This window comes from Leptonotus elevatus, chromosome 12 (assembly GCF_054856555.1).
Source record: "Leptonotus elevatus isolate MCC_2025b chromosome 12, RoL_Lele_1.0, whole genome shotgun sequence".
NCBI classification, from domain to species: domain Eukaryota; kingdom Metazoa; phylum Chordata; class Actinopteri; order Syngnathiformes; family Syngnathidae; genus Leptonotus; species Leptonotus elevatus.
Genome location: NC_141250.1, coordinates 11,336,316 through 11,355,832, shown reverse-complemented (window position 1 = coordinate 11,355,832; position 19,517 = coordinate 11,336,316). Strand labels below are relative to the sequence as shown.

The 19,517-nt window shown below is 39.5% G+C and overlaps 1 protein-coding gene across 1 annotated transcript; it reads left to right on the top strand.

Moving 5' to 3' along the window:
- Positions 1 to 1,456: 1,456 nt before the first annotated feature.
- Positions 1,457 to 18,798, top strand: LOC147164563 (vang-like protein 1). The gene is made up of 9 exons (XM_086091666.1): positions 1,457 to 1,688; positions 6,474 to 6,709; positions 7,010 to 7,181; positions 10,615 to 11,043; positions 11,903 to 12,078; positions 13,231 to 13,364; positions 15,640 to 15,790; positions 16,947 to 17,181; positions 17,284 to 18,798. The coding sequence occupies exons 2-9, from the start codon at positions 6,648 to 6,650 to the stop codon at positions 17,542 to 17,544; spliced, it is 1,620 nt and encodes a 539-aa protein (XP_085947792.1). The 5' UTR covers positions 1,457 to 1,688; positions 6,474 to 6,647; the 3' UTR covers positions 17,545 to 18,798.
- Positions 18,799 to 19,517: the final 719 nt, after the last annotated feature.

The following is a 19,517-nucleotide window of genomic DNA, read 5'->3' as shown; positions in this document are numbered from 1 at the left end:
AGGATCAGGCTGTGGATGTGAACTCACTGTTGACCTTCTCCATTAGTCTCAGGCATTATACACTGCTCCTCCTCGTGTGCTTTTATCGTGTGCATCTCTGCTGTGTGATGTGGCCTGGGGGGCCGGGGGCATTCTTCATGTTCTCAGCAGCAGCAGCAGCAGAAGAAGAAGAAAAAGAGTAACGATGTGCGCTTTGTCTACACGCTGTACACGAAGTAGGCTGGCTGCAGGGGGGGCGGCATGCTACCACATCAGAGATGACAGTGGAGGTTATGAAGGACATCGAAGGGTGATTTAGTTTAAATGTTTGAATCAGTTTGACAACAACAAAAATTAGCTTAAACCCAAGTCGATTTCTCTAAACCTTTTTGGAATAATAAAAAGAAGAGATGATAAAAGATCATCATAACATTGGCAAACAAATTATTTATTTAAAAAATGTTTACTTGTTATTTCAGAAAACTCTGAATGCATGTGAGAACAACATTAAAATGTCAATGAAGTGGACTAAATTGTGGGATGAACGATCAGTGAATGTTAGGAAAATTTGATTCCGCCCACTTTTCAAATCTAAAATTTAGAAATTCCCTATTTCCAAACTACCTTTCCTATTTAAACCGTCCGATGGAATTTATGTATTTTATTTTTCTTTCCACTTCAATCCTATGTACAGTTGACCCACTTTAATTGTCAGAATTCACATCATCCCCACCACAATTTATCAAGTATTGAGTTGTTTATTTTGCTGTCAACGTACTCTTTATATTTTTCATGTGGGAGGGTTTAATTTCATAAGTTTTACCCTTTTGTTTTTTACCAGTAAATATTGGTTTTATTTTTTGCTATTTGTAAATCTTCCTTGTTTATTGGGTTGAAATATTTACTTACCAATACGACATCCATTCTTTGAACCACCATTTTTTTTTTAAATATATATATAATGAAATTTGTTTAAAAGCACTCTCTACTGTGACTGTCTTCATTGGTATGCTACAAGTACAGTTTCTTACAGGAAACATGCAACTGTTTTACCTGATGTGTCTTGCCATCACACAATATCCTTGTGTGTTTATGTTTGGTTGATTTTGAGGGGAAAAAATGTCTTTGTTCCATTTATTAAGCATCATATATGGAAGCCCTGGTTTTTATGTTGAAAACTTGAAGAGGAGATCTTGCAATTAAATAACACAATTCCTGGATAAATAAAGGATGAGAAAACTTACTTTATTTAAATAGGCTTATACAACTATTTTTCATGTAGCCTAATTACAGCATTTGTTATTTTATTTATAACAATTTTTTGTTTAGTTTTTTTGTTTTAACAAGTCTTATATGCCTATAGGGCAGTAATAAATGTATATATATATATATCGAACAGTTTTGAAACGGCGATGCCAAGCGCATGCGCAGTACGTCCATGAGTGCAGACAGACTTCCGTATGCGTCTCGGGCAACGTCCAATGACCCAACTGTACCATCTTTAAAGGGCGCCCTCTGGCGGCACCAAACTACACCCCCCACCCCCCTAATTGAATACACTGAGTGTGTGTGCGCGTGCGTGTGCGTGTGTGCGTGTATGTACGGTGCTTCTTCCATGGTGCCTTGCGCTCCTGTCAGCAGCACAATGGCCAGGCTCGAGTAAGGGAAGAGACTTCGCCCCGCCGCGGAAGGAACGATGAGGAGGAAAGGTAGGCGCCCGATCATCAACAGTCATCTTTTCATCAATTCATGCTTCCAGTAATCCACGCGAGGCGATTCGTTCAAGTTGAACGCGGCCACGGCTGTCTTTTTACCTGCGACAAGATCAACGCGTGTGAAATCAGGACTCTGATCACGTGACACAGTGCAAAAATGCCATTTTAAATAGACACACAAAGATTGTAGTGTGATAATAGAGGATCCGGTGCAGTCCGTCAATGGCTAAAAGAAAAGGGCAGGGTGCCTCCGCTCCGTCCGTCTACACCGCTGTGCACAGCTGGATGTAGCCTTGCTTTACACGGCCTGCATGCACATGCTCCGCGCGTGGGTTATTGATCAGAGCGGTCAATCGGATCACCGCGATTGTCATCTCTTGACAGGATTTGTACTGCAGGTGTTCATGAAGAGCGGACTGGTGTAGTGTACTGGAGAATAGACCGATGCAATCATCGGTCACTCCCCTCACCCGCCCGATGTGCCATGTACTTTTATTAAAATTATTTTAAAACACGTCACCCCTAAATCTTTATTATTTAACAGAAAATCCGATTCTATAAGAACTATATCTGACTGTACAGTTGACTTGTGGATAAATAGAGGGAGCATGCATTTTGTGGGGCAAAGTATGGCCGGCGGGCCACGTACAGCAAGTTCCAGTCTTTAAAGTGGAAGTCAACTTTAAAGATTTCTTGACAGTAATATGTTATATGTGAATTCACTAGTCTAAACATGACATTCTAATTAATATTTAAGCAAAATCCAGCCGTTTTTAGCTATCTCAGGGGGCGGCCATTTTGCCACTTGCTGTCAACTGAAGATGATATCAATGTTGATCAGGGCTCAGACAACGACCAATCACAGCTCACCTGTTTTCCGAAGCTGCGCTGTATTTGGCTACCTGAGACCTGAGCAACAATGGTGTCATCTTCAGTTGACAGCAAGTGGCAAAATGGCCGCCCCATGAGATGGATAACAAATGGCTGGATTTTGCTGCGTAACTCATATTCCACTAACGCAATATTAACCAGAATGCCATATTTAGACCAGTTGGGCTGCATAGAACATATTATTGTTAAAAAAAAATATATATATATATATATATATATATAAAAGGTGAGGGGGGGGGGGGTGTAATTGACTTCCCCTTTAAGCCGACCCAGGTCAGATCCAAAGAGCGGCCATTTTGATTCCTTTTGAAATGTAAATTAAATTGTCTTTTTTTTTCATTCACTTATTTAATTGAATGTTTGGTTAGTTGATTTAGTGTAAATTATAAAAACAAGTAACATATATGAGTGTAAAAAGAGAAGGTATTGGACATATTGTTATTTTGGGCAATTGATTAAAAATAATTAATAATACAATTCTCACTGATTTTTTTAAATGTTGTTGTTCAACTTGTTATACATTAAAACAAAAAAATCTTAACTTAATCCATGATCAGCATGGCCCATGGCACACTTTAAAAAAATATTTGTATTATTATTATTTTGAGGAAATAATAATAATAATAATAATAATAATAATAATAATAATAATAATAATAATAATAATAATAATAATAATAATAATAATAATAATAAAAGCTCCAGGAAGGAAAGTAGGCAGCTCATAAGTATGAAAGGTTGGGGTGCGGGGTGGGTGGGGGATGTACAGGTGCCATGGCAACCAGGCTCCAGCATGTGATGAAGTGTGAGGCTGATCCGGGTCATTTCAGGTGCCGGAATTGCATTAATGGAATCTCACATTCCAAACCTCACTCTGACTCTCTCTTGGCACTGTTTGGAGGCTAAATGTTACTAGAGCCGAAGAACCCTGTTGCCGTTCTTATTGCTGTTGCATTTATATTTGGTTAGTGCTTCTGCCACACAAACAGAAATGTTGTGCTTTTCTTTTCCAGTGTGGAGTTTGTATGTTCGCCTCACATGGTTTGCTGTCAAATATATCCACAGCTTACGGAGATGTGACCTTACAAATCTGGATCTTGTTGCGCCTAATATTAGTACAATAGTACGCAAATAATATGCATTTTGTCTTTTGGAAAGCCGCCTGACGAGAGGATGTGCTCATGCGTGACGACGGTAGCTCCTCAGCCGCTAAATAAACACACTAATGAGTGTTTGTTTTACATTAGTGTCACTTTCGCGCTCCTCACTCTCATCCAGGCGCACTCGACCGCACGCATCCGCACTCATGCGTCACTGGACATCATGCTGTGTACTACTGTACATGTCTCAAAGGAAAACTAGCATTTTAGGTTTTTGGAGAGAGAGAGAGAGAGAGAGAGAGAGAGAGAGAGAGAGAGAGAGATTTGACATTGAGAGACCAGGAAGTGCATCACGAGTCCCACTTGGCATTATTGTTAATATTAATCTGTCCGTTTGTAAGCGATCGTTTTTCTTTCCCTGTGGCGGCCATTTTTTCCGCATGGCCTGGTTCAGTGCCACCTCTTTCCTTGGCCCACATTCCGCTTCCTCTGGCCCAGAGGTCGGTGACCGCAGGGGGGTTTAACACTTTTTAATCAAATCATCAGCTTATTCATCTAAGCGTGCGGGCGGCTACTGGGTGTGATACGAGGCCATTGTGAGCGCTGTCCCATTCAGCAAGTTGATCTTGCACATCTCCCAGTCTGATTGATTGTTATTGCTTAATTGGGGCCCCCTGCTTGCGGCGTCGCCACGGCAACAGCGGACGCTCCAGATGTCAGCCCAAATAAGACACTAAATGTAATCAAATGGCGCCACATAAGATTTTTAATACGGTGCAAGCGGTACACCTGCATAAACGTTATCGAAACATTTGCAAGCTAATATTCGGTCAATGAAATGTAATTTATTTATTCCCAGCATTCTTTTCTCTTCATCTTGTAGTGTTTCTATTGGCTGCCCTGCTATATGTGGATGTGCTTTTTCATCCAATCAGATCTGTTGCCATGTCAATCTAATCTGCCCTTCAGAATCAGTCGCCATATAAACTATATTAGCGATTGTAATCATTCTTAAATTTTAAATTCATCTCACAGGGCCAGCTAGCTAGCCTACAATGATGTCGGAATTTTTCTGCCCTATGATTGGGCGTCTAGCAAAACACATCTGTAGCGATTTTCAAACATTAGCATTTAATGTCTGCGGCACAGTTGTGTGCTGCTAAACTGTGTTTTTGTACAGTATTGATGGTTTCCAATACAACATGATATTGGTGGTATTAAGATGTGGATTAAAAATTGGATCGCCCAGGTACCATAAATTCATGAGCCGACATTGTTGCACAAGCCACAGAACACAATATGAGTTTACTTTTTCAAAATGATCACTTGAATCATTTTGTAAAGCAAGTCTAAAGACAGACTAACTCTAAAATCAGAGATGACAAACATCTTGTAAATCTGTTTAGACAATAATCTCTATATGTACAAGACTGGGCTTGTAATGGTGATAGACAGGCAGTTGCCATGGCAACGACGTAGAGACGGACAGCGTAATGAATGGTCGTGGATGGCCGAGCAACGGGCCATCAGCGTGTGCAAATGGAAAGGACGACGGGCGGGAGTCTGGACAGATTATTGGAAATGACTCGGCTGCGTGTCCACATGAGATGAATAAAACATGAGTGTCATTAAACGCACACTTGAACCTCATGCCTGCCGCAGTTGAACATCTGCGCCTTTTTTTTTGTATTTTAAATTGAATTGATTTATTTTGTATCGACAAAAAGTCAGAGTGGAACTTAATGTAAATATTATAGTCATCGGTGCTACTAGCAAGAAGCCTAGGTTAGAGCTTGAAGTTGGGTTTTGCATCACTCGCTAGGATTAAGGTTTCAAGTGAAGCTTAGCATTTTAAAGGAATTTTCAAGCTAATGTTTTCTGACAGCTTATGGTTTCAAATTAGGTTTTCTAGACAGGTTTATGATTTCAAGCCTGAGTTAGATTTTAGGTTTTCAGTTTCTAATTAACTCATTCACTGCCATTGACGACGTAAAAAAAATCATATGAACAGTTTAAAAAAAAAAAATCATTTCATTTAATTTTTTATGAAAACCTAGAATTTTTTTATTGTACATTTATAAGAGATATAAAATTATCATGTGATTAATTATGATTAAACGGCCCTTATTTTTAATATATATCTTTTTTATTAGGCCCATTAGGCGATACAAATTTCCAATTGTATTTAATCACATGACTTCACTAGTTAACTAACGATTAATCACAAATTTTATATCTGTTCTAAATTTACAATATATTTTTTTCTAGGTTTTCATACTCTTGTTAGGAAAGGTGGAAAAAAATGTGAAACTAATAGAAATAGTTTGAATTTTTGGCGTCTATAGCCGTCAATGGCAGTGAATGAGCTAAGATTTGAAGGCAGGGCTCATGTTTCAAGGTAGGATTTCAAGACAATTTTAGGGAAAGAATGTCCGGGTTTTAAGTTAAGGTTTCAAATTTGGGTATGAATTGAAACCAGGGTTTCGGAGGATTATTTTCTGTAAGTAAAAAAAAAAACCCGTTATTAAGTCAAAGTTCAAATAGCCTATCAGGTGTGACAGATTATTTATTTTTATAAGTTCATCCATGTTAAAAAAAAAAGTCAATGCATGACCTGTATGATTATATATATATATATTTTTTTAAACTTTTTGTTATTGATATTTTGAATGTAAGCTAAAAATGACTTGGTTTAAGTTAACGAAATGCAGTTGTGCAACTGTTTCTTGTTTTATTGCAGCTTGTGTTGGTGCAGCAGTGTGTGTGTGTGTGTGTGTCCGTATTTCAGGTCAGTGCGGTTGCCACGGAAGTTGTACAAAGTTGTAGTCAGTGGCTGTGGATCGCTGAGGTCTTTTATAGGCCTGTTTCCATAGCAACCTCCACAGTCCTCCCGAGGACCGCCACCAAACGTCTCACCTACTTCCCTCCACAAAGAGAAAGTGACCCCGTGAACGCCAGCGGAATGGACACCGAGTCGACCCACTCGGGCTACTCCAGCCGTTCGGGGAGGTCAAACCGACACGGGTGAGCTCCGCGTCACCTCTGGTGCTTAGTTGGGCCTCCTGATAACTTTGATGAGTTGGCGGGAGGGGGTAGATAGACAGTCATGTGATTTGGGAGCGTCACAGCTCAGCGGCGCGAATCACTTATGCTCTTGGTCTGGTTTGCAAATGAGACGACTATTTGGGTTTAATCTTTAGTTCACCCTGCAGGATGAAATGAATACATTTCCATATACAACTCCTGTTTTTTAATACATAATATTCTAAAGGGACATAACAACATTCCCTTGACCTCCCGCCATCTTTTTCATCCTGCATCCAGCGAGCGAGGCCGCGAACGTCACAAGGCCAGCGGCAGTAAAGACAGCAGCCGTTCCGAGAAGTCGGTCATCATCAATCCCCCGGAGACGTCTTCCCAGGATTCGCCGGTGCACAACGGCGAGCCGTTGCCGGGGGAGCCCTCGCCGGGGGCAGATCCTGGAGACGATGGCCAGGTATTAGACACGAGTGCATCAAAGTGAGCTTCAGTCACAATGCTTAATCCCTGTATTACTTTTCAGCAACATATACAATAGTGTCAAAGGATCACGGAGGATTATTGTTGCTCTTGTGCAGCTTGACCCGTATATCACAACCATATATACAGAGAATGAGGTTGAGATGTTGTGATGTCACTGTATACAAACACTATAGGGAGGAAATGTTCACAAAATACAATAGTAATAAAAGTAATACCCTATGGTGTCAACCGAAACATGAAACAGCTGGATGGCGACGGCACAGGTCTACCAATGAGATAATAGCATCCCTGGGAAAAAAAAAAAAAAAGTATCCATCAAGATTTTGTGAAGAATTCTAATGCTCGACCTATTTTTCCTTCTCCTGCCTCCTCCGAGACAAAACACACATTCCAGGATGTCATGTGACTCATAGCCATAGCCAGCTCGTAGCTTCCGTCCTTTGTGTGCTTCGTAAGCTAATCCGTGCTCGCAGTGAGTTGGCGCGACACCGGCAGGCCTTCCATCACCTTCGGCAGGTCGTTCACCGGTTCTTCACATTCGAGCTCCTGCGCAAAGAGGGAGTCGCGCATTCTTACTGCCTTAGATCAGTTTTCGGCACTTTGAGGAAAGCTGAGAAGAATAATCCGCCATGTTCACACGCGCGTCACTGACACGAGGCCAGCAGCGCTTTGTGAGCTTTTGGATGTTGTGACTTGATGCCAGAGGGCAGCAGATTGGGTTTCCTGGCTCCAACTCAACTCAAAGCACATACAGTCATCTCTTTTTGACTGCGGACTCTCATGCCCTGCTCATTTGCGTATACCATGTACACTATTATAAAAGCCAGTGGACGTAACATATTCACATGCCTAAACCAATCAAACGCGTGATTTGGATGATGGCAACACTTCTGGTTAATGATTGGCTCTTAGAACCAATCACAATCGCAAGTTGATTTGCATGATGTTCATGTTCAAAATGTTGCATAGAACTAAGCTTATAGGTTGACTACACGTTGCAGCCATATTCTCCTGGCGTCCACTATAACAACAAAAAACACGAGATAACCCCCAAAAAGCATTTCCATGTTGTTCTTATGCGGGAAAAGGGTCCAAATCAGCAAAAATAAATACATTTTGCCCAGCAGAAAAAAATGCGGGTCTGAAGTACATTAAATATCCCCAAAACACAATGACAGATCATTTCAAAGAAAGTCCTATATATCCCAATGTAGCATTTTCTATATATTAAGCATGTCATACCAATAAAGTGTACATTAACTATAGGAGGCCTTTTGTCTGCCAGGTGCGGTGACTGATACCGTGTTGACCTCTAAGGTCACCAGTGAGGTTTATGGCTTGTCTTTGTGAATGTATGCAAGTTGCCCGAGTGGAGCGTCTGACTGGACTTGACACTGCAGTAATTCCTTCTTGAGCCTTTCTGTCCACTCTTTGCATTAACGTAGCGATCCGGCGGCCTGATTAGTGCGGCGATAATCTTGAGGATTAATCCTCGGAGGGTTAATGGCGACCGTGTATTAGCTCTGTCAGAGGGTTATTGTTTAGCAGCTTCATGACCTGGTCACATGAACGCTTGTTTTTGTGAACACTTTGGTTGAGGAATGCTGGTGGATTGATTGCTCCCGGTCGGACGCTGTCGTATTAATGACATGATAGGTTATCGTGATATAATAGCAATACTGCTAAGTTTTGCATCGCTAATGACATGATCGGGTATCGTCATAGCTACGTTGTTTAAAACGCTACAATTAATGGAATGAAATGAGCATTAAAAGCGACATGCATACAGTCGTCGACCTTCACATTCACGCGTGAAATCTCCATTTCCCCCCCCCCCCCCCCTGCCCCCATTCGCAGCACCATAGTGGAATTCATTAAGCATAGGCCTAAATGGCGGGAAGGCTTTCATCCAACATCTCACAGCCCAGACTCAAAACTGACACCCCAGTCATCATATCTTGTTTTTATCCTGCGCTCACATGTTGGGAGATTTATGCTCCGCTTCTTCACACGGAAGGGACAGCGAATAGCTAATGAGAATGAGTGACAATCTGAAAGTGTTTGTGGTGCAGATGTGATAAGATGATGAAGAAGAGGAATATGACTAATATATTATGACGTGTGAGGGAAGGGTTAATCTATATTTTGTGTGTGTTTTGTACATTGTGTCAGCGAGTGTGTCTCCCTGTGTGCGTGTCAGCCGACATTACATCAAAGCATTGTTTGAAGACTTCTCATTGTTAATGTCCAAAATGTCCAATAAATAAACAAACAAATAAACATCACTATTTACTGTAATATTTAAGAAAACAATCTAAAAGGCAACACCTGAGCAACTAGCAACATCCATTAGCCACATGTTCCAATACTTTTGCTAACCTAAATTAAAATGTACCTGTGTTTACAAATGACTGATGAAGTTATTTTATGTGACAGCACGCAAGCCAGTATCACATTTAGGGCAGAATTGCATCTACTACCCTTAACTCATTCACTCCCAGCCATTTCCATGAAGCAACCCCCCTTCGCTCCCGGCTGTTTTACTGGATTTTGCAAGTCTCACCGAATATTGTGTTCTATTGCTATAAAAACATGGAAGATTGGAGTCTCTTCTTTCATCAGGGGAAAAAAAAAGTATATTTGTATCAGTTTCCGTTTTGCAGCAATTGGCATTATAATATAGCTAAATTTCATCATTATTCACAAACCTGTTGAAAACACTCGCAAAAAGAGCTTGTTGCAACATGGCCCTGGTTGATCTCTTATACTCTGCTTCCACCGGCTGGTCGTTTTTTGTAATAACTACCATTGCTTTAAGCCACCTCTTCATGTCAGAAGCCACATCAAAGCCCTTTGTATGCTCTTGCATAAAAAAAATAACATAAAAACGTATAAATACGTTTTTGGGAATGGCGGACAAAGTATTAAAAATGTATTTAGACGTTTTGGGGTTTTAATGAGTTAAGAGCTTCATGTAGTGATTCGTCACCATTTTGTGGCCTTTTGTTGCCAAGGGCCTACGTTAAAATGAGTTGAAGAGATTCATTTAAGTCAAGTCAAGTCATCTTTATTTATATAGCGCGTTGCCGCCATCTTTTGGCATCTGTAGTCCAGCTTGCTAAGCCTCATCTGCGAATTCTACTGGTATTTGGTCAATGCAATGCAATGGTAAATGCAACGGAAGATTTTTTTTTTTATAGTGATAAAGAGCACCAAATATGTCTTATTGAAAGTTACCAAACTTGTAATTCACCATTTTTGCTCATTCTAAAACATTTCGTTCAAAGTAGAACTCGATCCGTATCCCCCATGAATTATTAAACACTGTATGATACAATGATAAAATGGCAGAATTTCACAGCAGAGATGTTTGAATACTCAAATGAAGATGTCTTGCTCACCTCTAGGATGATAACTGGGGGGAAACCACCACCGCAGTGACCGGCACCTCCGAGCTAAGCATTTCCCAGGAGGAAGTGGTGGGCTTGGGCAAGGGCATACAGGACCGCACCCGAAGCTTCCGCCGCTACCTCCCCTTAGCTGTGGGCCTGTGTGGGGGTCTGCTGGTGCTGGCCACCCCGTTGGTCTTCCTGCTCCTGCCCGTAATAATGTGGCCCGAAAGACTGCAACCTTGCGGCGCCGCCTGCGAGGGTCTCTTCCTGTCGCTCTCCTTCAAGCTCCTCATGCTCCTCACGGCCATCTGGGCGCTGTTTCTCCGGCCAGCCCGTGCCGGCCTGCCGAGAGTGTGCGCGTGCCGGGCCTTCCTCACCACGCTCACACTATTGCTCACCATGTCCTACTGGCTCTTCTACGGCGTCAGGATACTCGATGCACAGGTGAACGCAATATGCCGCACCAACGTCAATTTTTGTATCTCAAATCATCTTTCAACCATTCAAATCAATAGAAATGCTATTAATACATTTTAAAAAGTGTTTTTTTTTTATGAAATTAGCACTCAAATAGATAAAACAAATAGTAAAGAATAAAACAGTTTTTTACTTTTTTGCTTCAATTAAATGGACATTGGCCGCTCCTGCTGGTGTGTGCGCCTTGGCCACCAGGGGGCAGTAAAACACAGACATAGAATCACACATGAAGAAGAAACTCAGTAAGTTGCAGTAATAGTAATCATTTTCCGCAAAAGTTAAGGAATATACCATGGAGTATTGTCATTTCTCCAAAGCCGCTACTTTAAGGGTTGTAGAGCCACAACATCGATGCTTTATGCTATTTGTTCTCTTGTCTTCAGTGTTTTGCATTGTGTGTTAGCATTAAGCTAAGTGGACATTATTAAGGCAAATTGGGGGGGGGGGGGGATTTGGTAATCGTCTTTAAAAGTGACATGTTCTGTTGCTTCTGTTAATGTTTAGCATTGTTAAATTTTAGTTAGGTTGATAGGACTCTCAACCAGAGAAGGTAATGACCAACATTATGTGATTACAGGACTAGCAGGCTACAGGCTAGCAAATTCATTTCATGTCATAGTTAGCTCCAGGTCGCAAATGTTCTCTAAACCGTTTTAATGGTTCTCCAAAGAGTTGTATTGACTTTTCTTGTCGCAAGAACATTTTGAAGAAAAACCATAAGTGAAGGCAGAGGCTACCCTGCTTATGTTAGCATATGCTAACTGCTTTGTAACAAGATATCTCTCTGAGTCGTGTGGACATGTGCTGTGCGTGTTCTCCACTGCAGGACGAGGACTACCACGGTGTGGTCCAGTTCGCCGTCTCCCTGGTGGACTCACAACTCTTTGTCCACTATCTGGCGGTGGTGCTGCTGGAGCTTCGCCACCTGCGCCCGTGCTACAGCGTGTGCGTCATCCGATCCACGGACGGAGAGACGCGTCACTACAACATGGGACAGCTCAGGTACATAGAAACTGTGTGCACTTTTCAAAACATCTTGGGCCTTATTTTCGTAGACAGGTGCACGGGCACCTGTCTACGGTGTAAACACGTGCCAGGGCAAGTCTAGTCTAGCATGTTTGTGAATTTGGTGGCCTTTATCAGAAAGATGAAAGTGGCATAACTCGTAACTAGAGTCAGTCAGTCTCCTTGTCTAGTTTGCCTCAGGTGGGACATTCTAGAAGGAGACACAGCTGTCAGACTTGTGTTTCTCATTTGATCAAGTGTGGCGACATGAGTGGGAGAAAACAAATGAGGGCATGAGATATATTATATGAGTAAAGGTTTTGCTACACATATGCTTTTTCCACTGCGGAAAAGAAGAAAAAAGTGATTTCCAAAGAGTCCCTCCAACGTTGGAAGCATACAGCTATATGCAAGAATATTACACTAAAATAATTTATTTAAATGTATTTTTAATTCAAATTAATTAAAATAATAATATTATTATTATTATTATTAATTTTATTATTATTATTATTATTATTATGTAAAATTTAAAAATTGTCATTAATAATCAATCAAAATTCATTTATTATTTAGTTTTTTAATTAAAATATATTTTATATTTATAACATTTATTAAAAATGTATTTAAAGCATTCCAACGTTGGAAGCATACAGCTATATGCAAGAACTACACTAAAATAATTTATTTAAATGTATTTTTATTAAAATTATTATTAATAATAATAATATTAATAATTATATTATTATTAATAATAATATTTATTATTATTATGTAAAAAATCATTAATAATTAATCAAAAAATAATTGATTATTTTGTTAATTAAGTTTAATAAAAATATATTTTATATTTATAGCATTTATTAAAATTTTATTTATAGCATGTAGCTTAAAAGAGCTTTCCCACAAAGCATACAATTGTCCAATTGTCTTGATAAAATAAAAGCTTGAAGTAGAATTTAAGTAGTGGGCGGAAAAAATGTAACCCTGCTCTGTAATGATTCATGAAGTGATTCAGAGGTGAGTGCAAGGCCAGTCTAAGCATTAAAAACAAATGAGTAGCTGGGCAGTAAGCAGGGACCGTCGACGGAGGTCGTTACATTTTATGATGTGAATCAACGGCACCTGCGTCTCTTTTGTGTCACGCAGCGTTCAGAACGCAGCTCTCACCGTTTTGGAGTATTACTATCGAGACTTCCCGCTTCACAACCCGGCGCTCCTCTCGGCCTCCAAGCACCGCGCCGCCAAGCACCTGGCCGGATTAAAAGTCTACAACGTTGACGGTAAGCACAGCTCATCCATAATAAAGAACAATTGATTTGCTGGTTGGCTCTTGCCAACTCTCACAATAATAACACCAGTACTAATTAGACAGGCCGAGCCAGGTTACTTACCCTGAGGCAGAAGTACGAAACACTAGTCCACTGTGGACTGCAACATATTAAACACAATTAAAAAAAATTGTTGTGATTTTGTGCTTTCCTTGTCCGCTTCCTTTGTGAGCAGCTTTGAGAAGCAGGCTGAGAAGGTTGCTGCGGGAGAGTAAGTACTTACTTTGCAAGGCACTTTAAAAAGTCTTTGTATTAAGGCCTGACCGAGTAATCGGATGATATTAGTGCTTTTTAAATCGGCAAAAAAAATCTGACTTTCCAGGTTCATGCTGTGCCCCCTCCCGTTTAAAGGACCAGAGGTTGAGCTTTGTTTTTTTCCCTACCCACTTTGTCATGTTTTTTTTTCTTATTTAAGGAACTCAGGACGCTTATAGCGACCCCTCAGGCTTCCCGTTCTGTCTCCCTCTGTTGGTCATTGTTGTGTTTACGTTTCTTGGACTGGTTGCGACTGTGAAGGCAAATTTCATGTGTGTAAAGATGATTCTGATTCTGAGATCATGACATTCACATATTCATAAAAAAAATTAAAACATCTGGAAAATGTCAGCTGATTGGTCAAGCCCTAATTTGTATCAGCTCCTGCAATTAGTACAATGTTGCACTGTTGTCTATCACGCCACAAATGCTACAAAAGCTTTCTTGATGCTCGCATCCAAGATCGGCGCCCTCCCCCCCTTTTCAACAGAAAGGCCTCTAGGGGGTGGCGGCATTTGAAGCCTTAAATAATTCATCAGAGAAGCGCTCATTCCTCACATACTCCCACTTCAGTTCCTCTTGCTTCCCATTTTTAACTTTTTTTTTTTTTAGATTTACCCTCTTTCTCACCTGCACAAATGCAAATCAGGTTCACGATTCGCATCTAATTAAACTACCGGTTTTACCCCACTTTTACACACCTCCCCCCCAAACATGCTCCTGTGCTTATCACCCTCATAATGATGAGCTCCACTGCTCCACTGCATGAGCTCATGTGGTGCAAAGCTGCAAAGTAACAGATCTGTCTTAATGTTGGATGAAGTGCACGGCCATGAATGTTTCATCTGCGTGGCCATAAAAAGATTTTGGCGTCAAGGGAAGCCTCCTCTCCTTCCTTGTAATCTATCATTTAAATGTATATATTGTATTTAAATATGCATTAGTAATTCATGTTTTTATTTCTATGAATAGTCAATGAATTAATTAGTCAATATATACTCTACCCATGAAAAAATACATTTAAAATGTATTATAAGGTAATAAAAAGTGCTATTTTAAATGTGTTTTAACTAAATTTTGATTCCTAATAAATTAATATAATGTATATTTTATTTCTTACAGATTATTGATTATAATAATATACGAATATATTTTATGTAATTTCATGTAAGATGTTAGTGAATGAAATGTCAAGCATACTAATTATTTTTTTATTTTTATTAATTACAACAATATAAGTTTAGATCAGTACTTAAAAAATATTCTACGTTGTAATTACACATCTGTAGAGGAGCGACTGCTCCCTATGGACACTCTGATGATGAGACCAGCACTGCCACCTACTGTGGCGGATGTGCAATTACACTTTATTCTGGTAAGGCAAAAAAACAACAACAAACAGACGGACTGTCTTAGATATATTTTATTTGTAAAACATCACATCCAATGTAATGTAATTTACCTGACTGTAATTTTCTTTAAAATAAAATATTTAATAATTTATCATTTATTTTAAATGCAAGCTGCACTGTGATGTCATTTTGAGTCGATGGTAAGTGCATGGCTGAGATGGATAAAAACAAAAAAAAGTGGATTTTGCTGCTTAATTCATATTCCACAAACACAATATTATTCAGAATATTGTCTTTATATAACATATTGTTGTAAAGAAAATTTTTACTTGAATACATTTGTCATTCAAAAGTTGTACCAGAGAAACTACAGTCTAGAGTAGACTTGTCAAATGTACATCTTGGACAAAGTTATCAAATAGAAATCAACCTTTTCAAATCACGACATCGCACAAGATTTTTTTAACGTATCAGTGCGAAGGTCGATTTTCTCCTTCCACTCTCCACCCTTTGTTCTCCACATGGAGCCACGGTCGATTAATGTGCGAGAGTTCGCTTCCTCGCGCTCAAGGTGATATCATCAATTCAGCCCTCGTCCTGGCTCTTCTTTTTGAGCGCAGCTCCGGGGAGCGCGGCGGGGGCGCAGCCTGCTAATGGAAAGCAGTCCCAGGCCATGATCGCAGCCGCCGCCAAACGCAAAGACAGCGCCCATAACGAGCTGTACTACGAGGAGGCCGACTACGAGAGACGAGTACGCAAACGGAAAGCCAGGTAAGCCAAAGACGACGCTTGTATGCGGACCTCGGTCATGAAACTGGCACTAGAGGGGCAGGGGTCGGCACACTTTCCTGTTAAAAGAGCCATTTTAGGTCAGATAAATAACCCAAAATTGTCTGAAGCTCACTAGAGCTGCACCATAACAGAAAAATATGCAAAATCAAATACTTTGATTTTCATTTTCTTCTAACTTTTCGGCTTCTGTTTTTAGATTTTTAGATTTTTTTTTAAACATTTTATACTATACTTTATACTATAAATGTCTGCCTTTCTGTAAAATTTCTGGCTTTTTTGGCAATTTTATGGACATATTATGGTAATTTTTTTGCCTTACTTCTTCCTTTTTTTGACATTTTTTTCTGGCTTTTTTTAATGGATATTTTATGGTAATTTGCTAACTAACTTTCATCTACCCTTCGTGTTTTTTTCCACCAACTTAAACATTTTGACTCTTTTTTGTGTTTTAATGATTAATTTTTTATTTAAAGAACCTTTGTGCAGTCACTTTTTTTTTTTACTGCCACCTCTGGCCCAAAGCATAACTGCAGCATCCCAACTGTGGAAAGTTAGCAGCTCATGCGTGCAGTGTCGTACGCTAGCTAACATCACAGGCTAATGTTAGCACAACGCCACATGTCCGCTACTCCGCAAACATGACGCACATGACGTCACCCTCCACCACTCCACCCCTCCCCAAAGAAAGTGTGAAGTGTGCGGGGTCCGTCAGTGCAGTCAGAGTAAAACATTCATGGCTCTTCGTACTCATCGGGGCATTGGTGGCGCATGCATGATGTAGAAAAAGCTTTAATATTACTTTTTTAAACGCCACAATGCACCTTTAATCATTAATTCATTTGAATAATATTTTCATTAAAAAATAACTACTGTATGTAAAATATATATATATATATTTTTTTAAAGATCCACAGTGAGCCACATGTGGCTCCAGAGCCGCAGGTTGCAGACCCCCGTTTTAGGGAGACATTTTGTAGTTTTACCGATCCCACATGCTTCAAACCATGTAACAAAACCCGTAGACAGATACGACCACAATTCTCAAATGCATAAATTCTTTATCCTCAAACAAAAACAATGAACGAATTGAAGTCGAAGGCACCACTGTAATCCCCAAATACACATCTTTGGTTAGGCTGGTGGTGGCGGTGGAGGAGGCTTTTACTCACGTGCGGCGCATGAAGAAGGAGGACGAACGCGCCACCCCGTCCGACATCATGGATGTGCGGGAAGCGGCTCTGGCCATTTTCCCCTCGATGGCCCGCGCCCTGCAGAAGTACCTCCGCACCACTAGGAGGCAGCAGTGTCACAGCATGGAGAGCATCCAGAAGCACCTGGCCTTCTGCCTCATCAATAACATGAGCCCCAAGGTAAACGTGTTGCTTTTTCATCTCCTCACATCGTGGCTGTCTCACCTGGTTCACTCCCAAATTCACATCCATTGCATGTTTTGTTTGCTTCCTTGTCGCCAGGCCTTCCTGGAGACATACCTGTCGCCTGGCCCCACCCTGCAGTACGGCCCCGAGCGCTGGATGGCCGACCAGTGGACGCTGGTGAGCGAGGCGTCGGTCACCAGCGGCGTGAAAGACGGCAGCGAATTTGTGCTCAGGTGCCTCGACTTCAATCTCGCCGTCACCGTCAAGAGCATCCCGTACATCCGAGTAAGCGAGGAGTACGTGGACCCCAAATCGCACAAGTTCGTGCTTCTGCTCCAGTCGGAAACTTCCGTGTAGCGGATGGTCGCTCGTCTGGACCTACGGGACTCTTACAACTACTGCATTTACCTTCTCAAAAAGGCTCTGTTTGTTTTTGTCTTTTGTTTACATAATCTGACAGATTAAAGGAAGATATCTGGATTTTCTATCTTGACATTCTGTATGCACTATAAAAAAGACTCATTGTTGTGTTTGCATGTGGACGAGCGTGTGACTTTTTAGGATACAAAAAAATGTGTTATTGTGGGGCACGTTTGCCAATCATAAAAACCTGACTGCTAGTTTTGAATTAGCTGTTGGTATACGGTATGTACAGTATTTATACGTCAATGTGTTTTATTACCTGCATACTTTTTATATTAATACTGTCAATTGCTTGAATTTAAACTTTTTTTTAATTTTCCTTTGTGCAGGCAAAGATTGTGAATTTGTCTATGACATCAAACACTGGAATCACCACAGTCGATGTTTCATATGTCTGAGTGTTTACTATGCGTTTTTTTAAATGACATTTTTATATCACAAAGTATTACAACACTTCTCAGCAGCATGGGACTTTACATATTATATATGAATATTGAGTGATTACAGGGAACATTTCTTAAAAAAAAAAAAGTTTTGTTGTGTGTTTTTTTTTTTAATCTAAGCTACGGGAAGCGTATTGCATTCACTAGGAAAAAAAATCTGTTTTTTCTGAGTAATTTTTTTTTGGGGGGGCAGCTTTGTTTTTTGAGTATTTTTTTCCTGTATATTCTAAATGATTGTTTTTCTAAATATTTTTTTCTTGTTTTTCTTTTTTTTATTGTTTTTTCTGAATATTTGATTCCTGTATTTCCGAATATTTTTTACGACAGTTTAAAAAAAATATATAAATATTCAAAAAAATGGGAAAAATTATTCAGGAAAAAAAAGAAAAAACACCACAAAGCTCCAAAAAAAAGCAATTTTTTTCCTCAAGTGAATGCAAATATGCTTCTGTAATAAGATATATGAATTTAATTTAATTTTGCAGTTTTGGATCACAGATATTATATTTTGAAATATAATACTGGCATTTAGTTACGTACTATTGTCACTGATGTAGGGTAGTGTTTTATAATGTTGACGACTATACATACTTTGTCTTGACTTAAAACATTTATCTCAAACTGTGTGTACTGTATGTGTGTCCTACATTTGTTATGATGCCTCTTTTGTACGACAGAACATGACGTCACACAAGATTTGTCCAAGTTGCTTTTGTATAAAAAAAAAAAAAAAAAAGGCGAAATAAAAAGCATTTGTATTGATATTTCCAAGTATTGTATCTTTTTTGAATAATTATTTTTCCTTTATAAGGTATTTGTTTGTAGAAATGGCTGTACAGTATGGTTAAAAACATCAATTCAAAAAGTGAAACTCATACAGATTTATTAAACGCTTAAGGCCAATTCCTACTTAATTTTTATATTACCGTACATAATATTCAAATTACTTGAGATGGTGAATGTTGAGTGTGTGTTAGTTGTACAACAATTGTAATTGTAAAAGGTATAATTACAAAAAAAAATCCTAGTTTAAAAAAAAAAGAATAAATATTTTACTGTGTTAAGTTTTTAATTGAACTACTGAAACATATCTTCCACATTATTCTAATTTACTTCGATGCACCTGTATACCAATTTGAATTAATTTGAGGACATTTTTAATACATGAATACTTTATAAAGGAATGTTTCCTTAAGTAAATTATGCCTAATTGAATTTATGTTGCAGGGAATACAGCGTTGTGCCCATTTGAGGTGTGGCATTAACGTACTTACAGCATTAATTAAGGCATGGCATCTAATTAAGAAGAGGCTACTAATTTCTAATCACAAAATGTATACCTGGTGGACAGAGTCAATAAAAAATGAGCATTATATTATATACGGAGTGGCCGACGAGAATCCAGTCTGTGCGTAAATATTAAAATACTGAAAAACGAAAATGTAGAGAAAAGACAAATACACA

Coding starts and splice junctions, on each gene's coding strand:
- LOC147164563 (XM_086091666.1), top strand. CDS start 6,648: ATGGACACCGAGTCGACCCACTCGGGCTACTCCAGCCGTTCGGGGAGG. Junction 12,079..13,230: donor TACAACATGGGACAGCTCAG/GTACATAGAAAC, acceptor TGTGTCACGCAG/CGTTCAGAACGCAGCTCTCA. Junction 15,791..16,946: donor GTACGCAAACGGAAAGCCAG/GTAAGCCAAAGA, acceptor ATCTTTGGTTAG/GCTGGTGGTGGCGGTGGAGG.